Below are 22,492 nucleotides of genomic sequence, written 5' to 3' on the forward strand. Positions count from 1 at the left end.
CTGCTTAAAACTTTTGATGCACTACCCCCACCCCCCTTCCATCCCATAACCTGTATGGAAAAAGGCAAAGACTGACCTTAGTGTGGCAATCAAAATCCTTCCCTATCTACCTTGCTCCAATCTTCCTTTCTAATCTTATCTGCCATAATAAAAATACCATCACCTTACATTTGTGCAGCGCTTTATCTAACTTGGAAAACATTCTTACATGCGCTGGCATTTCATCTCCACAACAACCCTTGGGAAGAGGCCAAAGAGGTATATTAGTATCCTTTTACAGAAATCAGATTCCTAGCACTGAACTGGAAGTCAGGACTTACGTGCACATGGGAGTCTCCTGTTCTAGAAACCCTGGTCTCCTCAGTATTGTCCCATCTACCTCTCTCCAACTCGCTCACGTTTTCTTAGCTCTGCAGTCTACTCCCTCCCATTCCTCTACTTGGTGGACACCCTAGAGTGAAGAGTACAGGGGAAAGTTCAAAAAGAAATGTTTCTTAGAGATGCTGGAATGTGCTTCATTAGGTATTTAGTTTCCAGCCTTTGCCAGAAAGATCTCTCTAAAGAAGGGTTTCTACAGTGTATTTCTCAAAGCACTAACAATTCAACAGTCCTCACCACAGCCCACCACACAGGCTATGCAGGGTCTGGCCTGGCTATGCCGGCTTCATTTCCTACCTCTCCCCCTCGATCACTGTCCTCCATCCACAGTGGCCTCACTGCTGTTCCCAGAACATTCCAAGTCTCAAGGCCTCTGTGCTTGCTGTAGCCTCCTTTACACATCCTTCCCTTAATTCAAATTTTTTCTTTTAGAGTTCTGTCTTCAGAAAGGCCCTTCCTGACCACCATATCTAAAGTAGGCCCCCACTCTCTATTCCCTTAACCTGTTGTATGGGTTCTCATAACACTTGTCACCTCCTAACACTCTATTACCTATTCATTCTTTCATGGTCTTTCCCAGGGATCCACAAACCTTTTCTGCCAAGAGCCAGAGAATAAATATGTTCAGCTTTCTCTGTCACAGCTACTCAACCCTGCCACTGTAGCACAAAGCAGCTTAGACAGTATGGGAAAGAGGAGATGTGGCTGTGCTCCAATATAACTTTATTTACCAAAACAGGCAGTGGCCGAGTTTGGCTCACAGGCCATCCACCCCCGGTATATTCCTTCTAACAGAGTGCGAGCGTCAGAGGGACAGGAAGCTTCTCTGTTTTGTTCACTCTGGTCTCCTTGTGGCCAAAATAGTGCCTAGCCCCAAGTACACATTCAATTAATATATGTTGAGTAAACAAACAAATAGAACTAGTCTGGAGCGGGGAGCTATGCTCCTCTTCCACCTCCTCAGGTGACAATGGCATGACGTTCATGAAGAATGATGCCAAGGTCATGAGCTCCATTTCCATTTGGTTAGGATCATACCATGAAAAGTGGTCCCACAACCATTGTGTGCCTGTCACCAGCAATAACAACCTCAGGCAAAAAAATGCCTTTGGTTATAACTGGGTCCAGGTAGGAGCCTGTTAAAACACAGACTGCTGGGCCCCACCCCCAGAAATTCTGATTTGGTAGGTCTAGGGTAGAGTCCAAGAATCTGCATTTCTAGCAAATTCCCAGGTGATGCTGATACTGCTGGTCCTGAACCACACTTTGAGAACCACTGGATGAGAGTACCCAAAAATGACAGTACTAGCATTTTTATACTATTAAAAAAAAAAAGAGAGAGAGAGAGTCACAGATTCCTTATGTTCCAGTGATCTGGCTGGAGGGGGACTGCAGGGAAAAAAAAAAAGAACTGTAAAACTGACTGCTCAGTGGAAATGTTGCTCCAATAAAATGAAGACAGAAAAACACTAGGTCTTTAATTTTTAACAGACTGTCTTCCAAACACTCTATTTTCACTTGCAAATCTAGCTGTAACTGGAAAACAATAAGCCAAATAAAAGAGAGAAGAGTAAAAGAGAGAAGTCACCAGTGGGTGGCTAACCTTGATAGTGGGCTAAGTATTAACTCCATAGTTTCCTTAAATTTACTTTAAAGAACAATCATAACCACCTGTCTTTCTATTGCTAGATGCAAAGAGACTTTTGGAGATGGATACTAGAGATCTAATCTATACAATGAAATATATCTACAATAAATTACCAAGCCTAGGGGTCACTTTTTTCAAATGTAAAATTCACCGTAATCGAACTTGAAATGGACTAGTAACAATTTTTGCAAATTCTACATTTGTTAAGGCAGGGGACTTTAAAATAACCCCCAAACTCACATTAAAATCACCCCGAAGCCATTACTTTATACCTCATCAATCTGAACAGCCCACAAAGGGATTAGAATTTATATACATTTGTAGCTGTTTATAAAGTAGGTTTCTACTGTGATGGTTATATGCAGTTAAAGTAGGTTAAAAATAATTTTAAGGTGAAAAAGTAAGGTAAAACCTAGCTTCATAGGAGAGAAATTCTAGGAACAGAAATCTAGAATGCTAATGAATAGACCATTAAGTAGATGGCAATACTGCATCAACATGTACTTACAAAAAGAGACAGTACATGATCAAAAGATGAATCAGCAGAGCCCCGATGTATGAGTCTAAAGTATGTCTCAGCTAAGACCAAGTATTCTTTATGAAAATTTAGCATCTGAATTGAAAAGTGTTAAGTGTGAAATATACCCTAGATTTTTACAGCATTGTAAAGAATAAAGAATGTAAAAATATCTCATAAACAATTTGTATATTGATTGCATGTTGAAATGCTATTTTGTATATACTGGGTTAAAAGCATTAAATTATTAAAATTAATTTCACTTCCTTAGTTTTGTTACTGTAGCTATCAGAGAATTTAAAATTACATGTGACTTGCAATTAGATTTCTGTTGGACAGTGTGATCATGCACCCCAATTCTGCAAGTAGATTTGCTATCTCCTCTTCCATTTGGGTGATTTCTAAGAAGCTTGCAGAAAATGATATGGAGCAATGAATGAGCATGAAGATATGCAGTATGTCTGACACGGAGTGAAGCTCCTTGATCCTGGCCTAATACAGGATCACCACGGGCCAGGTGCTCATCCACTGTAACTTGAGGTTCTAATCACCATTTTTCCCAAGGATAGGAAGATTGGTTCTACCTCTGTGACTACTACGTATATCCATATCTATAGCTATACAAACACGTGAACAGGTTACATTCATTTCAAATTGCATTTAACTGTGTCAGAATCCCTAGTAGTGTTAATAAGGATGAACATAAGATCTCTGATTATGAAAACTACCTGGTTCCCAACACCTAACCACCCCCCAGCTCCCAGCATGTACTTCGTTCTTGCAGAGAAGGGACACATCTGTGACAGCTCCTTTATATAATCCCCGCCCCTTTTACTTCAATGTTTTTAACTCCTGATTTAGAAAGTTTCTCATTTGCTTCCACTGCCAAACCTCTACAATCACAGAGGACACCAAAGGAGAATGCTGGCTGAGGAAGAATAACAGAAGGAAGTAGGGTCTAGTTACTCACCCCAACAGTTGCTATATAACCATATGGACTTCGCAAAAAAACTATACTGAATACAAAAAGCTTAATCTCTTGAGCTCTTTTCTAAGTATTCAATATCAAAAAGATACTTATATATGCAGATGTGTGTTGAGTCTTGCAGTCTAAGGATAATATTGTTAAAGAAATGTACTGCTGGACAGCATTAGAAGTGATTGTAAAGCTTGAATGAAAATAAGCTTAAAAAAAAAAACAAAAACAAAAACGGAGGGGGGAGCAAATATTGCCAAAACATTAAAACACTTACATGACTTAACTATCCTGTCATAAAATATAAACTTCAAGGACTAATTCGAGCACACTGGAAAAGAGCCACAACCTATGCAACAGCATTTAATTCCCAAACATGTGTTTCTAACCCGCTGAATATCATCATCCTGCAGCAAGGGTCAACAACTTGTGGCAAGCTCTGGAGATGACTTCGAGTGGTACTTGAGTAGGTAGTCCATAAATATTTGCTGAATGAATGACTGAATGAACCAGAAAACTCATACAAAGTGCAATTAATATGCAGAACCCACAGCCAGTTAATCTGAAACCAGCGCCAGAAGGAGAACAAAACAGCACCTCGGAGTCCAGTCCCAGGCCATTCCCACAGGAGTCAGCTACCCTAAGTTATTTTCATTCTATGTACATAGTTTATTCATCCCCTCTTACTTTTATGGAAGTTCCAAGTTCTCCTTCCTACAATCTCTCTCCTTCTTAACCAGTTCCCCCAGATAAAAACAGGAATGCATTGTCCAGTCTCACCATTTTTTAGACAAGTATTAACATCTCTAACAATCACCGGCAAATGTTCACTGGGCCTCCAAAGGCCAGACACTATGCTAGGTGGTAGGGTACAAAGGTAAGTGTAACACTATATCTACCCCTCAGGCAGTTTGTGGGGCAGGCAGACAAGTAAACAAATGCAGCATAAAAAAATGCCTGGAGAATGAGGCAGGAGTGCCACTGGAGGAACTTAACTTTGCTGGGTGGGTGGGGAGGGTGACAGAGTCTTAAGGAACAAAAGAAACAAAAGTCAAAACCAAACATTATAGTTGAATATACCTGTCACTGTTCGAATGGTCAACTCATCAAGTTAGCACTCTAAAGTGGCGCTCTGAATGAAGATCCTCTGACTGTAGAAAAATTTGAAGTTCATGACAGTGGCACTGAGTACTACCAAGAGAAGGAACACACAGACACACACTTCAGCAGAACATAATGTGCAAACCTAATTAGTCATGACGTCAAGAGGCTTCACCCACTTATTGTCTGTCCCTCCAAGCTGAAGGTGACTTGACTGACCGACCCACTCCTGTGATTTCAGCTGGTTTTTTCTCACAGCAGTGATGGATTTGCAAGGATCCATCCATACTTTCTCCCTGATACCCTTTGTGGCTACTGGCAAAGTCTGCTGGACTGCTGGCTGGTACTGCGGCCCTGAAAAGATACACAGACCATGTACAGGAACTGGATAGACTCACACTCTGCTTGTCACTATTCAGAAAGACACAGCTAAAAACACGGATTAACAAACATGTGGGAGGGCAGTGAGAAAGGTAGCAGGGACGGCACCCTGGAAGGTGCCTAATCAGGCAATTCAGCTCTTGCTAGTTTCACAGGACAGTGAGTTTTTACCTCCTGGTATGCAGCTCTTAAGACATTTCATCGGCACAAGAGTTAGTTTTGTGTTTCTGCCTCCCTGTGACTACAGATAATTTCCAAGCTTCAGGCCCACCCTAACTTTCCTCTGCCATCACCCTCCTGGCCTCGTGTCCTTACCATCCCCAAAACGTCCTCTCTTTTCACCCAAAATACTCACTTCCTTCCCATGGAACGTAGGTAATTTGTTCCTGCAGGAAGCTGTCTGCCTTATCCAATATCTCCAACATGAATCAGGACACAGATAATATATAAAAATTACCACATTTAAAAAATGCTCTGATCTGTATACCTCTTACAGACTCTTTCCTCAATTATAATGAATAGCTTAAGTGACTAAAAAAGTATACCATATCATTTTAAGGAAATGAACAACATCATGGCTCCTAGCACAATACTAAAATTAACATGAAATTAAACTTTTATTAACAAAGATTTTAATTATGAACAGCACTCCTTTTAAATTTTATGAGTATGATGGGTGGGAAATGTTTCCATATTCATGAACGTAGCCACACAGCAATATTTATAAAGAAATTAAAAACACACTATTTTTAGGATAACCCAACGATACCTTAATCTTCACTAAAAACAACTTTTGGAACCCCCAGTCTAAAAAAAACACCCAAACCTCAGCAAATATATATGGTAGATGTTATAAAGCTGATTTTTGAAAATTAAGTTATGACTCATAAGGGCATGGATTTCTTTTTTGAAATGTTGCAAGCGTAATATGAAGGAATTTGTTTGGTAGTTTCACATCAGAAGCTTCCTAATTTTCCACTGTGAAAAAGTTTTCAATCTTTAAGCAAGATTGCTGCTAATAAATTCTTAAAATTCTAAGACTAAAAGGAATTTCTTCCAAATTAAATTTCTAATTTAAAATAAGAGAGGAAAGTTATATTTCGTCATATTTTAACTTTAACACAAATGTCAATATATGGGGAAAATGGGCTTCAAAATCAACTTTATACAAAATCATGAAATCAAAGACCCCAGAAATTAAAATATTTATGTTCTATCCTTTACTGAAAGTCAAGGTAAATGTAATTCATGATTTACTGAAATTTAAAGTCAAGTAAGAACGTCATAATCTTTTAACAGATCATTTAAGTAAAATAAGTTGTCCGACATGATGGCAAAGATCTTTTCAGTGGGAGTGAATCTACTTTGCCACAGGAAGGCAAAAGTCACCACATTAAAATCACATGCTAATTGCCAATCCTGGCTTTCCAGTCCCCAAATCCTGAAAACAAAATTATTGCAATTCACTACGGGATTGTCTGCATGTGCGTTTTTAGCATCAGACAGCACTTTCAGAGAAGAGAAATCTACCAATAAAAGAGTTCTAAAATTTCAAAAAAATGGTACAACTTTCAAAAACTAGAGTAATGGCCTACTTACTCTTGTATATTACATTTTGAAAATAAACAGTATCAGATGCTTCTGAGAATAACACAGTATCATCACTTGTCCATTTATTCACTATCATTTTTACATATGAAAATCTTAAAAAAACTAGGGGAAATATAAATCAGGTAGAGATAGGAACTCTATTTGAAATCTCGAACAATTTTATCCAAAATCGAGAGTAGCCCACAAAAAAGCTAAGGAGGCACTCAAGAAAAAGGAGTTAGAAATCACAATAGATTCCCTCTCTGAAATTGGGCAAAATTAGTATGAAAAAAGTTGGTAATTATTTTGTCATCAATTTGTTTATCCCTTCCTTATGGTATGTCTACTGGGCGGTAGAAGCTGTGCACACATGCACCTTCCCCACCAAACTTAAGGTGAGAAGCTGTGTCTTGTTCATTCATCCCCACATTCTTCGTAACTAACCCAGGGCCTTACACATAGTAGCGAATGAAAAAAGGTTGAATGATTTAAGGTAATAAATGTATTCCTAACCCCAGGTAATCAATTAGGCTCCAACTCATGCAAGAACACTCATAATTTCATTTTAGCTAATAAGCACTGAGTAATTTGATGTGTTTTTAAAAACATCTGCAAAGCTATTATATAGTTTTTAAGCTCTGCATAGCACAGTTATACTTTAAATGTATTTAAAAGGAAAGTATGTAGTGAAACATTAAAAAAACATACTCTTACAAATGAAATAGAAAATGATTGGTTTCACTGTGTATAACATGGAACTAGATGGTGTTGGTATGTTGAACATAAAGTGACTAGGAACTGATGTTGTAAAGTGTTTGTTAACATGACAAGAACGTTACAAAGAGAATTAAAAGGCCCTGGAATTCTGGTTGGAAAAGTCACGCTGGGCAAGCAGGAGACAATGTAGAGTACCATCATCTCCACTCAGACAGCGTCTGGGAAGGTGGGTGGGGAGTCTGTTTCCCATGCCTCAGGAACAATGACTTCTATCCCAGTCAACACGGTACTGCTGGCAACAGGTACAGAACTGGTTCAGTCCATGGACTTGCTCCCCATTCCCCAAAGGAAACAACAGAACACCAAGCAGAGCGGGCCCTTTCCGGACTCCCAACAATTCCAGTTCTATCAACTCTCTAAAGCTCTCCTCTAGAGTAAAAGTAGGCAAATTATAGCCCGCAGGCCAAAATGGGCCAAATTCGGCCACCTCCTGTGTTTGAACAGCCTGCACGCTAAGAACAGTTTTTACAGTTTTAAATAGTAAAACAAAGAATCATATGTCATGACACATGAAAATTAAAATGAAATTCAACAGCAGTTCCATAAAGAAAGTTTTCACTGGAACATGGTTGTGTTCATTCATTACATGCTGTCTGCTTTTATACTACAACGGCAGAGCAGACAGAGACCTTATAGCTTGCCAAGACTATGATACTTACTACCTGGTCCTTTACAGAAAAAAGCATGCTGGCCCCTGGGCTAGGACATTTTTCTGTGCTTCTAGTTGCATCTCATTTCTCAGAGGTAGTCCACTGCTTCACCAAGTACAGACTCTAAGCTTGACAGATATCCATCCTGGGGCTGTGTTGTCCAAAGTTACATGTTATGTATAAAATAGTGCAACTCATTAGGATGGGCCCAGAGACAAAGTAACAAATTACATGCTTACAGAAGGCACTGAAAAGGAAGCACAATGCAAGCACAACAGTACAGGCAGCTCAGTTCAGATCTTTTCGCAGACTACTACACCCAGTCCTGGGTCATACTACTGAAAGGAAAACAACAACTACAGAGAATTTGGAGGTGGACAGATGATTAAAAGAGCTCAAAAATCATACCACTAAAGAAATGGGATTACTTGGCCCAAAGAAGAAAGGGTAAGAAACAAACTATAATACCGAGGGTGTCAAACTCTACATTTGTTGATAGGCTAAATTTCTACTGATGAAAGTAACTGGCAGCCTAAACTAAAATTCCACAAAACATATATCTAATGAATTAAATGTGATTCTTAATGAGATTGCCATTCCTGCCTTAGGCCATAAACCAGACCCTTAAAAAGTAATCACTTGTCAAATATTGTACTATAAGTCTTCAACTGATATATTATAGGAATGCTCCTTTTTCAGAAACCTCTGGCATTATGTAAGTTACCAGAAAAGGTGTGCTATTCATGTGCTGAGGAGTTCAATGATATTCAAGTAACTAAAAGGTAAATGTAAGTTTCATGACCACATGCCTTGCCACAGGACCAAACATGGAAAACTGGGCTTAAATTACAGAATTTGTGTTACATTCAAGAATGTTCACGCTGTGGGATTTTAATTACTCTAAAAGATTACTGAGGGTAAAGGAATCTTCCCAGGACACCATTCAATCAGAATACTCAGTCTGGAACTACCTGGATATTTTCTTAAAGCAAGGAGAATGGGTCTCAAACACCCTTCTTCCATTGCTATGATTCTGTAACTTTAACTCTCCTAGTTCTTATGAGTAAGAGAGCCTGCAGCCATTGTTCACTTTCGTTTTGTCTTGAAGGTGGTCAATGTACACACGACTTCAGCCTAAGATAAACTTTAATATCCCAAATTAAAATTTTATTATAACTTTAATTACAACTTCTTTTAAATTACAAGATAGGGAATGTATTGCCATTAAGTAGAAAAAAATGGGAAAATAGGCATAGCTTCTAAATATTTCTATGAGCCTATGTACCTTATTATTTCAAAATGTCCAACACTGGTACACAGTAAGTGAAGAAAATATAGCCTATTTCCCATTAGTTTTCTGACTTTAAAATACAGAACGCTTGGACACAATATTTTCTTTGAGTCGATCTCAAATTACATTATAATTAGTAATGCTCTGAATATAATTTTGAACAATCTGAGTTTTTCAATCTTTAAATTCTAAGGCCTGTATTTCCCTAAGAATACCCTTCTAACAGTGTGATGCACACACGAATGTGACTCACTAAACTTTCTCCACTCCTACATCACCTATACAGTATTTTAACATCCAGAGTACACAATATCTTCAAGCCACTTCTACAATCTTGCATTAACCTTACCAGGATAAACTTTTCGCCAAGTCTCGTAATGCTTTTTATTTAAAGACCTGTGGTAGTGAAACAAAGAAAACACAACCCCCCTCCCCCTTTTCTAAACCATATGGCAGCAAATTGAAGTTAACTTATTTTTTACCAGATCAACGCCTATACCTCGGCTCTAAACAATTTTCTCTTTGTGCCCTGGGGCCGGGCTAGAGCTGTCTGCTGATTTGCAACTGTATCCCCATCATGTTTTTAAATCGCAAAACAAAGTCCAGAACGCTCCCTGACCACTAACAGACCTCACCACGGTAATTTACCAAAACCTGGTTTAGGGAGACATGCACGCCGGGCGAGGGGCCCACGGCCGGCCGGGAGCCAGTCCCCCTCCGACCGGGTGACCGAGCAGGGAGTTTGCTCGCCCGGCCGGGACGGATCCGCCCCGGGAACTTGGTTACCCGAGCTCAGGGCCGCGCCGAGGCCTAGCCGCGAGGCCGGGGCGGGCTCCAGGCGGCGGGGGCTTCCCGTTCCCCGGCCGCAGAGCCTTCCCGCCCGCCCCACAGTCGCCCGCAGGCAGGGGCACTCGCTGTCGTCTCCCGGCGACTGGACGCGCCCGCTGGGTCCCGGGCCGGCTCCCCGGTCTCCTGCCGCCTTCTGCGGCCCCGCTCAGCGGCCGCGCCGGGCCCTTCCGGGACGGCGGGAGCGCTAGGCCGCGCCGGGGCCCCGCGGCTCCGGGGCCAGGCGGGCGGGCCGCGGCGTCCGGTATCAGTCCCGAGGGCCCGGCTCCCGCCGGTAACGGGCCCCGCCGCCTCCCCTCCCCCTCCCCCGCCCCATGACAGTGCAAACCCTCCGGCCTGCCCGGCCGCCCCGCCTCCGGCACCAGGCCCAGTTCAGGGCCGCGACGGTGTCGGCGGCAGCGGCGGCGGCTGCGCCGCGGCTCTCCGCCCTCGCTCGCTCTCGGGCCCGGCGGCTCGGGCCCGGCTCGGGATCGGCTCAAGTCTCCGCCGCTTCCCGGCCGCCCTCCGCGGCGCCCGGCCCGGGCGGGGTAGGCCAAGGCCCTGGCGGTGGGGGTGGGGGCTCCTCTCACCTTCATGTCGGGACATCCTAGTTCAGACGGTGGCGGCACGGCCCCTCCCGGGCTCCGGCTGCAGTGTCCCCCGCGGGGTCCCGGCGCTGCCCGCGCCGGCCTGCCGACTCCCACTCGACTCCCGGGCTCGGCCGCGGGGGCGGGGTGGGCAGCGGAGCGCTCCCGCGGCGGCGGCGGCTGCGGCGGGGAGGCGGCGTGGGGCGGGAATGGGGCCGGGCCTGGCCGGGGCTGAGCTCCTCCAGGAGGCGGGTCCGACGCCGCGGCTCCGCCGGCGCCCGCCGTGACTCGGTCACTCTCGGGCCCGCCGGCTCCGGGCTGCGGCGCCGCGCTCCGCAAATCCCGCTCCTCCCCTCCCCAGGCCCACCCCCCGCCCCTCTCCCCCGGCTCCCGGCCGCCGCCTCCTCCTCCTCCTCTTCCTCCTCCTCCGCCTCCTTCCGCTGCCCGCACGTCGGCCCCGCCTCTCGCAGCCCGCGCCGGGCCCAGCAGCCCGGAGCCCCACGGCTGGAGGGCGCGGCGGGGGCGGCGGTGCGGTGCGGCGGCGGCTCGGGTCACGGCGTCTGCTCGCGCTCGTCGGCAGGCCGCGGTCGGGCGCCCGAGCCCGGCCTCGCCGCCGCCGCCGCGCAGCGCGTAGGGAGGAAGAGGAAATGCCCGGCCGCCGGCGCCAGCTGCTCGCCGGTATGACCGGCCCGCGCGGCTCGAGGGGCGCTCGGCCGCCCCCAGCCCTGCCTGGGGCCTATCCGGGCCCGGGCCGTAGGCGCCCCGCCGCTGGGCCGGGCCAACCGCGACGGCGGGTGCTTCCCGGCAGCGAGCTGCGACCCCGGAAGGCTCCCCCCTTTCGGGCGCATGGCTGCCGGGCCGACCTCGGGCAGCGCCCTGCGGCCCCCGACCCAGACGGGAGGCTGCGCACCGGCTGGGGACATGTGTTTGTATTTCTTTTTAAGCCAGCGGCCCCGAAGGGAAAGGCGGCTGGCCTCCGGGAGTCGTCCGGTGTTGCTCGGCAGGGTGACTCGCGGTCGGGAGGGCGTGGACGCGAGAGGCCAGCCGGGAGGCGGCTGGTCTTGGCTGCTGTGCTCCAAGGCCGGCTCCTCGGGAACCACCTACTTCGAAGACTCCGCTCCCGCCAGCCCGGGTGTTCGGCAGCACCCGCGCAAAGTTTGTTCCAGCACCTTGGCTCACCCTGAATACTCTTCTCTGAAAACTGTTGGGGTGTGTTTGTATGTGTGTGTTTCCTTTTTTTCCTGTCCGTGAACTACTTTTCTGTTTTTATCTATCTTTTACATTTTTACCCTCTTCCTTGTCAACTTTGTTTTCAGGCCTTAATTAGTTCATCAAATATTTATACAGCCCCTTACCACGTGTCGGTTGGTAGCGTGGTTTGGTGGAAAGAGATCGCACTTTGGAGTCAAGACATCTGCCGTGGATTCTGGTTCTGATACCCTCTATGTAACCTTGGGCATTTACCCTTTTATATTTGAATTTTTTTTTCTCCATAAACTAGAAGTGTGTGCCTAGGCTAAATCTACTGAAATTGGATTCTAAAGTACTGCTTGCTTTGGGATTACTCTTTTTCCTTTCCACCATTACTAGCTGTGTGACCTGGAGCAAATGACTTAGCCTCCTTGTGCCTTGACTTTCCCATCTTTAAAATGAGTGCGATTACACATGATGCTAATAACAATAATAATAACAACAGGTATTTGGAGGATTAAGAGCTAAAGTGTATATAAAATATCCAGCACGGGACACAGTAAAAACACAGTTTGTTACCATATTTCATTAAATCTGATTTCAAGACACTTCTCGATTTGAAAGGTATTTTTAAAAGCTCATCTTAAAGTCAAGGAGCTAAGTATTAGGTCACTCAGCTCTACCCAGGGGCTGTATTTGGTAGTAACTAATGATGAACTAGTTACCAGTCAAACTAAGGTTTAAACAAACTGGGGTTTAAATGAGGACTTTGTCACCAGAAATACTTCCAGTGCATGTATGGAGCTTTTGCCTAAATTCAGTCCAGCACAGCTGTTGAAGAAAGAGGATCATCTAGGCCGTAAGGGGGCTTGGTGGGATAGAGAAAATAGGGCTTCCAACAAGGCTAACTAATATCTACTGAATGCTTGCCCTGTGCCAGTGTCTTTCTAAGCATTGTACAGTATTGTGTCTGTGATCCCCGGTACCAAACTCTTAGGACCCTCAATTTCTTGGGCTGTAAAAGTGAAGACAACAACACCCCATAGTCTTGTGATGAGTAAATGATGTCTGTAAATAATAAGTTATAGAGGTTAAGGCATTATCAATAATATAGTCAGATAAAATGCTGGAGCAGATAGGAGAGCTGACAAATACTGCCGAACTCCAGGAAGGAATAAGAGTTAGTTTCTTTTGGTTTGGGGAAATGTTAGCTAATCCTGTTACGGAGAGCATACAGATGACTGTCTAAACCTGAAGGGAATATCAGATCTTTGACAGTTACGTTATTGTTTTCAATCAGGCATAAGTAAGAAAATGAAGAAGTTAACTTAAAAAATGTATTTTTTCCTATTTGAATAAGAGTAAGAAGGAATATTATGTTTATTCAGGGTTTTCATGACTAGATGAAACATTTCCTCAATTCAACTAGAGAGCAGGCCCTTCAATTAAAACAACCTGCTTGCTGTCCTGCGTATAGGAGACTGCATTTCCCAAAAAAGGATTAATGTAAACGCTCACACCAAATTGTTCATCAAATGATTTTTGGTCTTGGGACTTCCCTCGTGGTCCAGTGGTTAAGAATCCGCCTTCCAAGGCAGAGGACTCGGGTTCGATCCCTCGTCAGAGAACTAAGATCCCACATCCCGCAGGGCAACTAAGCCCGCGCGTCGCAACTACTGAGCCTGCGCTGCAAGAAAAAGATCCCGCGTGCCGCAGCTAAGACCCAGTGCAGCCAAATAAATAAATAAATGTTAAAAAAAAAGATTTTTGTTCTCCAGAAATGCTTCTTCCAGGCCTTTCCTTTGCCTGCTCTTCCTTGAGTTCTTCTGTGTCCTTGCCTTGCCAACCCAAATCCATACGATGGCCCAATTATGTAGCTTAAAACAAGCTAATGCTCATAAACATTGGTGAAATCAGAATAAGGTCTGTAGTCTAGTTAATTGCACTAATGTCAGTTTCCTGGTTTGATATTTTTCTATAGTTTTGTAACATATTACCATGGGGGGCAGGGGGGAGCGTACATGGCCCCTCTCTGCAACTTCTTGTGAGTGTATAATTATTTTATAAAGTAAAAACTTAGGGAGTTCCCTGGTGGCCTAGTGGTTAGGATTCCAGGCTTTCACTGCTGTGGCCCAGGTTCAATCCCTGGTTGGGGAACTGAGAGCACGCAAGATGCTCGCGCGGCCAGAAGAAGAAAAAGAAAAAAAAAGAAAAAAACTGTAGGAACAGAAATCAGATTAATAGTTACCTGCAGCTGAGAGGGTGGGGGGATGGGGATTGACTACAGAGAACTTAACTGAGGTGATGAGAATACTGTCTTGATTGTGTTGTGTTTACCGTATACCTTTGTCACAACCTATAGATCTGTGAACCTAAAAGATTACATTTTACTTCTGTGTAAATTGTACCTCACTAAACCTAACTTTAAAAAAGAAAAGCAAGCTCTTGTCACCCCAGCCTCCTGTGATCTACAGGGTGAAGTTTAACTTCTCATATAAGGCCCAACATTCTTTTCCAGCATAAGGACTTTTCCTGCCTCTGCCAGTGTGCCCTGTGCTATCTTGTACTATATTGATTCCTGCCTCTGGGCCTTTGCACGTGTGCTTTCCTCTGCTTAAAGGGAGGACAAGAAATTCAAGCCTAAATTCAAATTCCTTGTACTCTGTTAAGCCTTCCTTGCCCCTCAGGCACACCAGTAAGTTCCTCCCCTGTGCTCACTTATGCTGTGCATAATTTTTAATTAGTTCTCATCTTGTTTCTTAGCTAAACTCCTCCAAGACAGACAATCACATGATTCCTTTCTGTCTCTGGGATCCAGTAGTGTGGTTTAAAGCTGGAAGAAAACTTAAAGTGTTGTCCAGGGTCCTCAAGACCCTTTCAGAGGGTCAGTGAGTTGCTTGGGTTTTCTTATATAGTTGAAACAGCACATCTCAATAGATAGAAGGCAGAAGCAGCTAAGAGAATCCAGCTGTCTTCAGTTAAGCCAAACATTAGAGGTACTATGTGCAAGGATGTAAAACAATGTCACACTTCCAAATATTTTTTATTTTGAAAAATTACTTTTCTTAAAAATATTTGTGTTTCTAGGAAATGGGTTATGTTAAAAGATTTTCTAGGAAATGGGTTATGTTAAGATTTTAATTTTAATTAAAAATCAATAGGGGACTTCCCTGGTGGCACAGTGGTTAAGAATCCGTCTGCCAATGCAGGAGACACGGGTTCGATCCCTGGTCTGGGAAGATCCCACATGCTGCAGAGCAACTAAGCCCGTGCGCCACAACTACTGAGCCTGCACTCTAGAGCCTGCAAGCCACAACTACTGAGCCCACGTGCCACAGTTACTGAAGCCTGCACGCCTAGAGCCTGTGCTCCACAAGAGAAGCCACCGCAATGAGAAGCCCGCACACCACAACGAAGAGTAGCCCCCACTTGCCACAACTAGAGAAAGCCCGCGTGCAGCAACAAAGACCCAATGCAGCCAAAAAAATAAAATAAATAAATGTATTAAAAAAATCAATAGGTATAATACACATTTAAAAAAAGTTCTTTGGAGTTTTCAGTAATTTTTAAGAGCATAAAGGGATCCTGAGACCAAAAAGTTTGAGAATCTCTGCCTTAGAGACTGTTACAACCCCTTCATTGCACAAATAAGAAATCATAATGATGTTGACATTTAAGTAGTGCTCTGCTACAGGTAGCAGGCCTTGTGATAAGCACTTTTCTTGTGGGTGCTATTATAGCTTCATTTTACTCATAAGGCAAGAGAGGCACAGAGAAGTTAATTGACTTGGCCGCATACCTAGTCACTGGTAGAGCCAGGATTTGAGCCCCCGTGTGTTTCAGAGGCCCTGCTGCTAACCACCCTTTTCTGCCACCTCCCTAGAGCCCTGGAAAGGGTCAGAAAGGCTCATGCTATCTGGTACCTCCCCGCTCTGTGCTCTCCCCCGACCTCACTGTCACTAGGCAAGAGTCATGGAGGCCTCCAACTTCCCTAGTTTCAAATTCTGCCACCCTGAGTATTTTCAAGCACAGCCTTGCAATGCCTTGGTTTCTAACAATCTAACCATGTGCACCTGCACTTCAACCACCCATTCCCCTCTACTGACCACACCCAGAGCTCTAATATACGACTTCCTGTTTTATTGTGACTGCCTACTTTTCCAGTTTTCTTACTCTGCCATTAAATCTATTCTTTTACTTCTTCAGAACCTCAATCCTTTGATCTTTCCACTTAACTTTTTTTCTTTTTCTTTTAACCCTATTCTCTTCCTGACCCAGTGGGTTCCCTATGGTCAACTAAAACGATTCTCATTCATGACCTTCAACTCTTTAGACCCCTCATTCTCAAGCTGCACCACCCCTGCAAACTCCCAATCCAGAATCAATTGCATGACGATTTCCCCCCACCTATATTTTCTTGGCATGCAGAACACAATGTAAAATATGATGGAAATAAACGGATTCGTTGGGCAGGGGGGAACTGCTACAAAATCTAGTGGATCCAACTTCAGTTGGACCTCAGTACCACTGAGCAGTTCTTACCCGATCAGCACCCTCTTCCTTTCTCAGATTATTACAGACCTTCACCACTTGGCTTCAACTACTTACTATCCACATCCCCAGTAGATAACCTCACCTTGTAACTCACAGAGGGAATATAGTTCACAAAGTAAGAACTTCCCCTTCCCACTATTAACCCCCGAAGGAATCTGTACATGTGCATCCTACTGCTTGATGCCCTCACTGCCATCCCAGAAGAACCAAGATGTCCTTTTTCCAGTTCAATCCCACCTCTGCTTATAAGCCCACTTCACCCCATCTTGGATCATACTTCTTCAGTCACCTCCTTAACATCTATCTATACTTCCAACCACTCAGCCTCTGCTGGTTTGTTTCCCTTGGCCAAGAAACACCCCAGCCCTACACTTCCTCTGGTTACCACCCTATTGTTTCTTTCTCTTCGTAGTCAAGCTTCATAAAATGTCACTCCTCTTCCTCAGCTTTATAACCTGATTCATCTGATTGCTTGGCTTTTGATGCTGTAGGCCACTCTCATTTCCTGTGATACCACTCTTACCTCCCCTCCCATGTCTGTGCTCTTCCTGCATCCTCTATTGGGTTGAGCAAAGTCATCATCAACCTAGTCAGTTACCCAAGATGAAACCCAGCAGTCCTCTAGACTTCCTTCCCATTTACCTCCCGTGGCCAATCAGTCACCAGTGGATTTTACCCATTAAACATTGGTCAGGTTCATCCCTTTCCATTCCCATGGCAACCAAACCACTCCAGGCTGCTACCCTCCCTCCTCCAGCCTCAGTACATTCTTGGCTCCTCACCACCAATCATACCCCTTCTGTTGTCCTTTGTACCACTTCTAGTTAGCTTTTTTCCCTTTTTTGACTAAATTTCTAAAACTATAGAAGTAATACATACTCATTGGAGAAATTTTGGCAAATACAGAAAAACATAAAGAAAAAAAATAAAGATCACTTATAAACCTACCACCCAGAGGTAAACATTGTTATAGTTTGATGTGTTTCCTTCCTAGAGCTACAGTTCAGAGTCACAAATGGATCATATATCCACTGCTTAGAGCCCTTCAGATGGTTCACCTTCAATGCTCCCCATCTCTTACAGACTATCACTCCAATTCCTACCAAGGTCTAAAGTCCTGGTAGGGTCTGCCTCCACTTAACTTCAGCTTGTCTTCTGCCCCTACTATGTAATCCGTGTTAGATGGGTTGCTCTGGCTGCAGAGTGGTTTCCTTTCCTATCCCTGGAGTGTCTGTACCTGATTCTTCCTGTAACAGCCTTAACCTAAAGTCATCTCCTCAGAGAAGCCTTTCCTGACTACTTTATCTAATATAAGGTCCCATCACTGATTTTTTAAAATCTTGTTTATTTTATTAATAACAATTCATATGAATTGTTACAACCATTCCAAGACAGGATTTCAAAGAGCCATAGAATTTTGCCCAGGCTTTGATATAGCAATCCCACTTCAACTCACTCGGTCTCTTTTTTTTTTTTTTTTTTTTTTTATTTATGGCTGTGTTGGGTCTTCATTTCTGTGCGAGGGCTTTCTGCAGTTGTGGCAAGCAGGGGCCACTCTTCATCGCGGTGCGCAGGCCTCTTACTATCGCGGCCTCTCTTGTTGCAGAGCACAGGCTCCAGACGCGCAGGCTCAGTAATTGTGGCTCACGGGCCCAGTTGCTCCGTGGCATGTGTGATCTTCCCAGACCAGGGCTCGAACCCATGTCCCCTGCATTGGCAGGCAGATTCTCAACCACTGCGCCACCAGGGAAGCCCCACTTGGTCTCTTTAAAGCATGATTGATACATGTAAAGATTTTAGATACAAGGACGTTTATCACAATGTTCTTTTTAATACTTAAGACTGAAGACAACCTAAATAAATTATTTATCCAAACTCAAAGCAGTTAGAAATATATTTGTGGTATCTTTTCAATAAGAAAATCAGATTTCAAACATACACTGATCCTTTTGTAAATGATGTATAAACAGCATGATGCCATTTTTGTTTTCTAATAAAGCAAATACATAAAATAAAGACTGAATGGATAATATGAAGGATTTACGTTATTTGTTCAATTTATACATGTTTATTGGGAGTCTTCTGTGTCCACCGAGCTTACAAGTATGAAAAAGAAAATCACGTCCTCATCCTCAAGCCGTTTACATTCTGGTGACAGAATTAATTGAATTGCCATTCTGATAAGAGTGTCTTGAGAGCCTATGATGTGTATGTGAAGGGCCTTTTCCCCCTTAGTTTTGAAATTTTCTGTAATGAACAAGTACTAGTTTCATATCCCTTTTGTTTCTTATTTTTCTTTCTTTTATGTTTAAAGAAGCTTCTCATTGAAATAAATGGGAACTAGAAGGTGGTAAGTGGAGGGGTCCAGAGTGAAGGGGATGGTTCTGATGATTTGAGGAATGCGGGAGACTCCAGTGTGTTTAGAGGCTTAGGGGAAGGCATGTGTGTGTGTCTGTGTGTCTGTGCCTGAGTAGGGCAGCGGGGAGGATGGAGGAGACAAGAGGAGCCCAGGTGAAGTAAGCGTTCACCAGGCAATAGGACTCCTTATTCTCTGCTGACAGTCATCAGGAGAAATAAAGTTGGTTTAGGCAGAGCTGTGTCTCTTGGCCTTCATTTTCTCAAAGCCAAAGGTAAGGCCATTTTGTGCCTCTGTGCCTGGTAAGTTTCTACTCCTTCCTCCTTTAAAAATCAGCAGTAGAGGGAGTTCCCTGGTGGTCTAGTGGTTTGGATTTGGCGCTTTCACTGCTTTCACTTCTTTCACTGCCATCGCCCGGGTTCAATTCCTGCTGGGGAACTGAGATCCTGCAAACTGCGCGCTGCGGCGCAGACAGAAAAAACAAAAAACAACAACAACAAAACGTCAGCAGGGCTTCCCTGGTGGCGCAGTGGTTGAGAATCTGCCTGCCAATGCAGGGGACACGGGTTCGAGCCCTGGTCTGGGAAGATCCCACATGCCGCGGAGCAAATGGGCCCGTGAGCCACAACTACTGAGCCTGCGCGTCTGGAGCCTGTGCTCCGCAACAAGAGAGGCCGCGATAGTGAGAGGCCCGCGCACCGCGATGAAGAGTGGCCCCCGCTTGCCACAACTAGAGAAAGCCCTCGCACAGAAACGAAGACCCAACACAGCCGAAAATAAATAAATAAATAAATAAATAAACTCCAATCTCTTTAAAAAAAGATTGTATTAAGAGCAGACTTCTAATTATACAAAGCAGAATTAAACCATACCTGTAACTCTGTTCAAGAAAGTATTCTCTTTAAAAAAAAAAAAAAAAAACGTCAGCAGTAGACACCTGCCCTTGTGAACAATTTCGTGACTCCTTCAAGTGTGCTGGGGCCACTTCCAGTAGCATCACCTTCTTGGGGGGTTGAGGGGGGAGTTCTTGTTTGTTAAAACCTTCCCAGCCCCCTCAGACTTACTGGGTCAGAGTTTCTGAGGGGTGGAGCTCAAGGATCTGCATTTGAAAGAACACCCACGGGGGATCCCGGTCATGCAAAGTTGGAGGATCACCCCACTAAGTGCTCCCAGTTCATTTTACAATTCTCCATGACTGCAATCAAACTATTCCCTTTTACCAGCTTGCTGCCCTTGGGAGGGAGTGTCTCTTCATTTACAAACTTTGCGTACAGCCCTGCACTTGGCTACCACAGAGGGCTTCGGGTGCTAATTTGTGAATTGAATGGTGTGTCCAAAATGAGTCCAGGCGTCCTGATGTCCCTCTGACATCATGGTTTATCTCCACAAGCCGCTGAATTCTTCATGAAAGCATTTCCTGCTTCAACTATGCCAAAAAATCATATGCTAACTAAAACCCTTACAAACGCACATAGGAAGATCCTGGGAAGAATGGACTTAAGGAGGATTGGTGGCTGTAAGGAAAGTCAGAACACGAGGCCCTTTGAAAGTGAAGTGAGTGGAATCCACACCAAATGGATGAGCCAGTCCCTGCAGCCGGTGGGGATTCTCAGTATGTCACCTGTCTCCCCAACACCCACCAAGGAGTTAAAACAAGCTTTGGAAAAGAGCCCTGGAATGTAACAGTTAATAAGGTGAGTGCTTGGCAGGTAACGAGTCATAACAAAAGGCTTGCACGGAATCCATAAAAGGGGAGACCACAAGGTTAGAAACTATAGTGTGTCTCTCACACTGTCCAAGGACAAAGATGCTCTGAAACCATTGGTCAGTGCTGTTCATTTAGAGGGAACTGTCCAAAGGATGGCCAGTTCATCTTAGGAGAAACAGATTTATCTCCCAAGAACAGCTAATGCACTTTCTTTAATCCAAGTCTTTATTGAGCACCTCCCATGGGCCAGGGGCTGTACCAGCTGCTGGAGATGTGACAGTGGGCAACACAGGCATAGTACCTGCCCTTAAGGAGTCTCAGCATCGTGCTTACTCACTCACCCAATTCCCAGCCTGTAATTTGGGATGCTTTGTGGATTTGCCTGGCAAGGCACAGGACTCTGAGCAATGGCCAGAGCCAATTATTTTGCCAGTTAGGCCTCCTGTTTTCACACAAACAACATTCTAGTTTTGAGTCATGTGTGACTCGGATGAGTGTAAAACAGCCAGTTCTGCAGAGTTTGATTTCCTCTGGGCCTATGGATGAGCTGGAGAGACATCCTCGGCCTGGGAAGCCCTGTGATGGCCAGCAGCCTACCTTCAGGGGCTCTCATTTCCTGCCCAGCCTCAGGCCCACCCCCAGCACCATTAGGATTGCCTGTGTCCTTTGCTGCCCCAGTGGCCCACTGAGAGGTTGATGGGAAGCTTTTTGAATTCCTGGGTGTCTTAAATTCCAAGGAGTTGAGTCAGCAGAAACCACTGGGCCCAGGGTTGATTTTAAAGGAAAAAGGAGCAAGACCAGCTGATGTTAAGTGGAGAGTGGACATAAGGGGAAAGACTTTGAATCGGTCACACCTGTGACTTTGAGGGCACACCCAGGTTCTTAGTTTCCCTGAGAGAAACCCTGAGAACCCAAACCAGGATCCTTAGCCCCTGGTAATTCCTAAAAACAGTGTTTCAGAGACCCGGCTCTGTGAAACATTCACTCAAGGACAGATCCAGATTTGGGAGCCTGAGGCCTACACATTTCTGAGGGGTGATTCCTAAGAAAGAAATACAAAATTAGACACAGGGCCTTAGAAGGGCCTGTTTTAGGAAGCAAGGGACCCTGAAGGTTAAACTTCAATAGTTTCATGGTAAATCACCTACGTGTTCCTGCTAGAAGGTAAAAATATTGGGTGTCTCTGATCCCAAAGAACTGGAGGGCTCTCTGGGTGCTTAGAGGAAAGAAGGAGGTGGGGATGAAAGCGACTTCACTATTTTACTTCCTTGATCTTATTAATAAATCACACTTCCCTTTCTTCATCCCCACATCCAGTTATAGGTTTAAATGCTAGACTCTGAGCTTCTCAAGGACAGGAATCACCTCTCATTTATCTTTGAATCCCTAATACTTCGCAAATAGCATAAAGCAAAATATCTGTTGAAGGGAGAATGGGTGAATGAATGAATGAATGAATGAGTGAGCGAATGAATTCTCTCAGGCACTGAGAACTGACAGTCCTGTATATCTCCCGTCCCTTCCTTCTTGGCTGCCTCCGGGTGGCATGGGCTAAGAGCTTGGGCTCTAGAGTCAGACTTGACTTTGAATCCTGACTTTGCCATATACCAGCCGTATGACCCTGGGCAAGTTACCCAACAGCTCTCAGCCTCAGTTTCCTTCTCTGTAAAATGGAGCCAATAATCCCTCCCTGCAAGGTTGAGAGAATCCGTAACAATGTCTGAAAAGTGCCTGGTACATGGTAGGTCTCAAAAAATGGTAGCTGTCCTATTATTACTTTAGGCCGAGGCTAGGCAAACAGCAGTCCATGGGCCAAATCTGGCCCTTACCTCCTTCTTTTGTAAATAAAGTTTTATTGGAACATGGCCATGTGTATTTGTTACATATTATCTCTGGCTGCTTTTGTGCTATCATGGAGGAGTTGAGTAGTGGTCACAGAGACTGCATGGTAGTCAAAGCTTA

The 22,492-nt window shown here is 44.5% G+C and overlaps 1 protein-coding gene across 1 annotated transcript in view; it reads right to left on the reverse strand.

Moving 5' to 3' along the window:
* KCMF1 (potassium channel modulatory factor 1) overlaps positions 1-11,083 on the reverse strand; it is a 74,792-nt gene extending 63,709 nt beyond the window's left edge. Inside the window, exon 1 of the mRNA XM_057558148.1 lies at positions 10,725-11,083. Coding sequence (XP_057414131.1) covers positions 10,725-10,740 — 16 coding nt within the window. The 5' untranslated portion in view covers positions 10,741-11,083. The remainder of the gene's footprint in view (positions 1-10,724) is intronic.
* Positions 11,084-22,492: the final 11,409 nt, after the last annotated feature.

This window comes from Balaenoptera acutorostrata, chromosome 12 (assembly GCF_949987535.1).
Source record: "Balaenoptera acutorostrata chromosome 12, mBalAcu1.1, whole genome shotgun sequence".
NCBI classification, from domain to species: Eukaryota; Metazoa; Chordata; class Mammalia; order Artiodactyla; family Balaenopteridae; genus Balaenoptera; species Balaenoptera acutorostrata.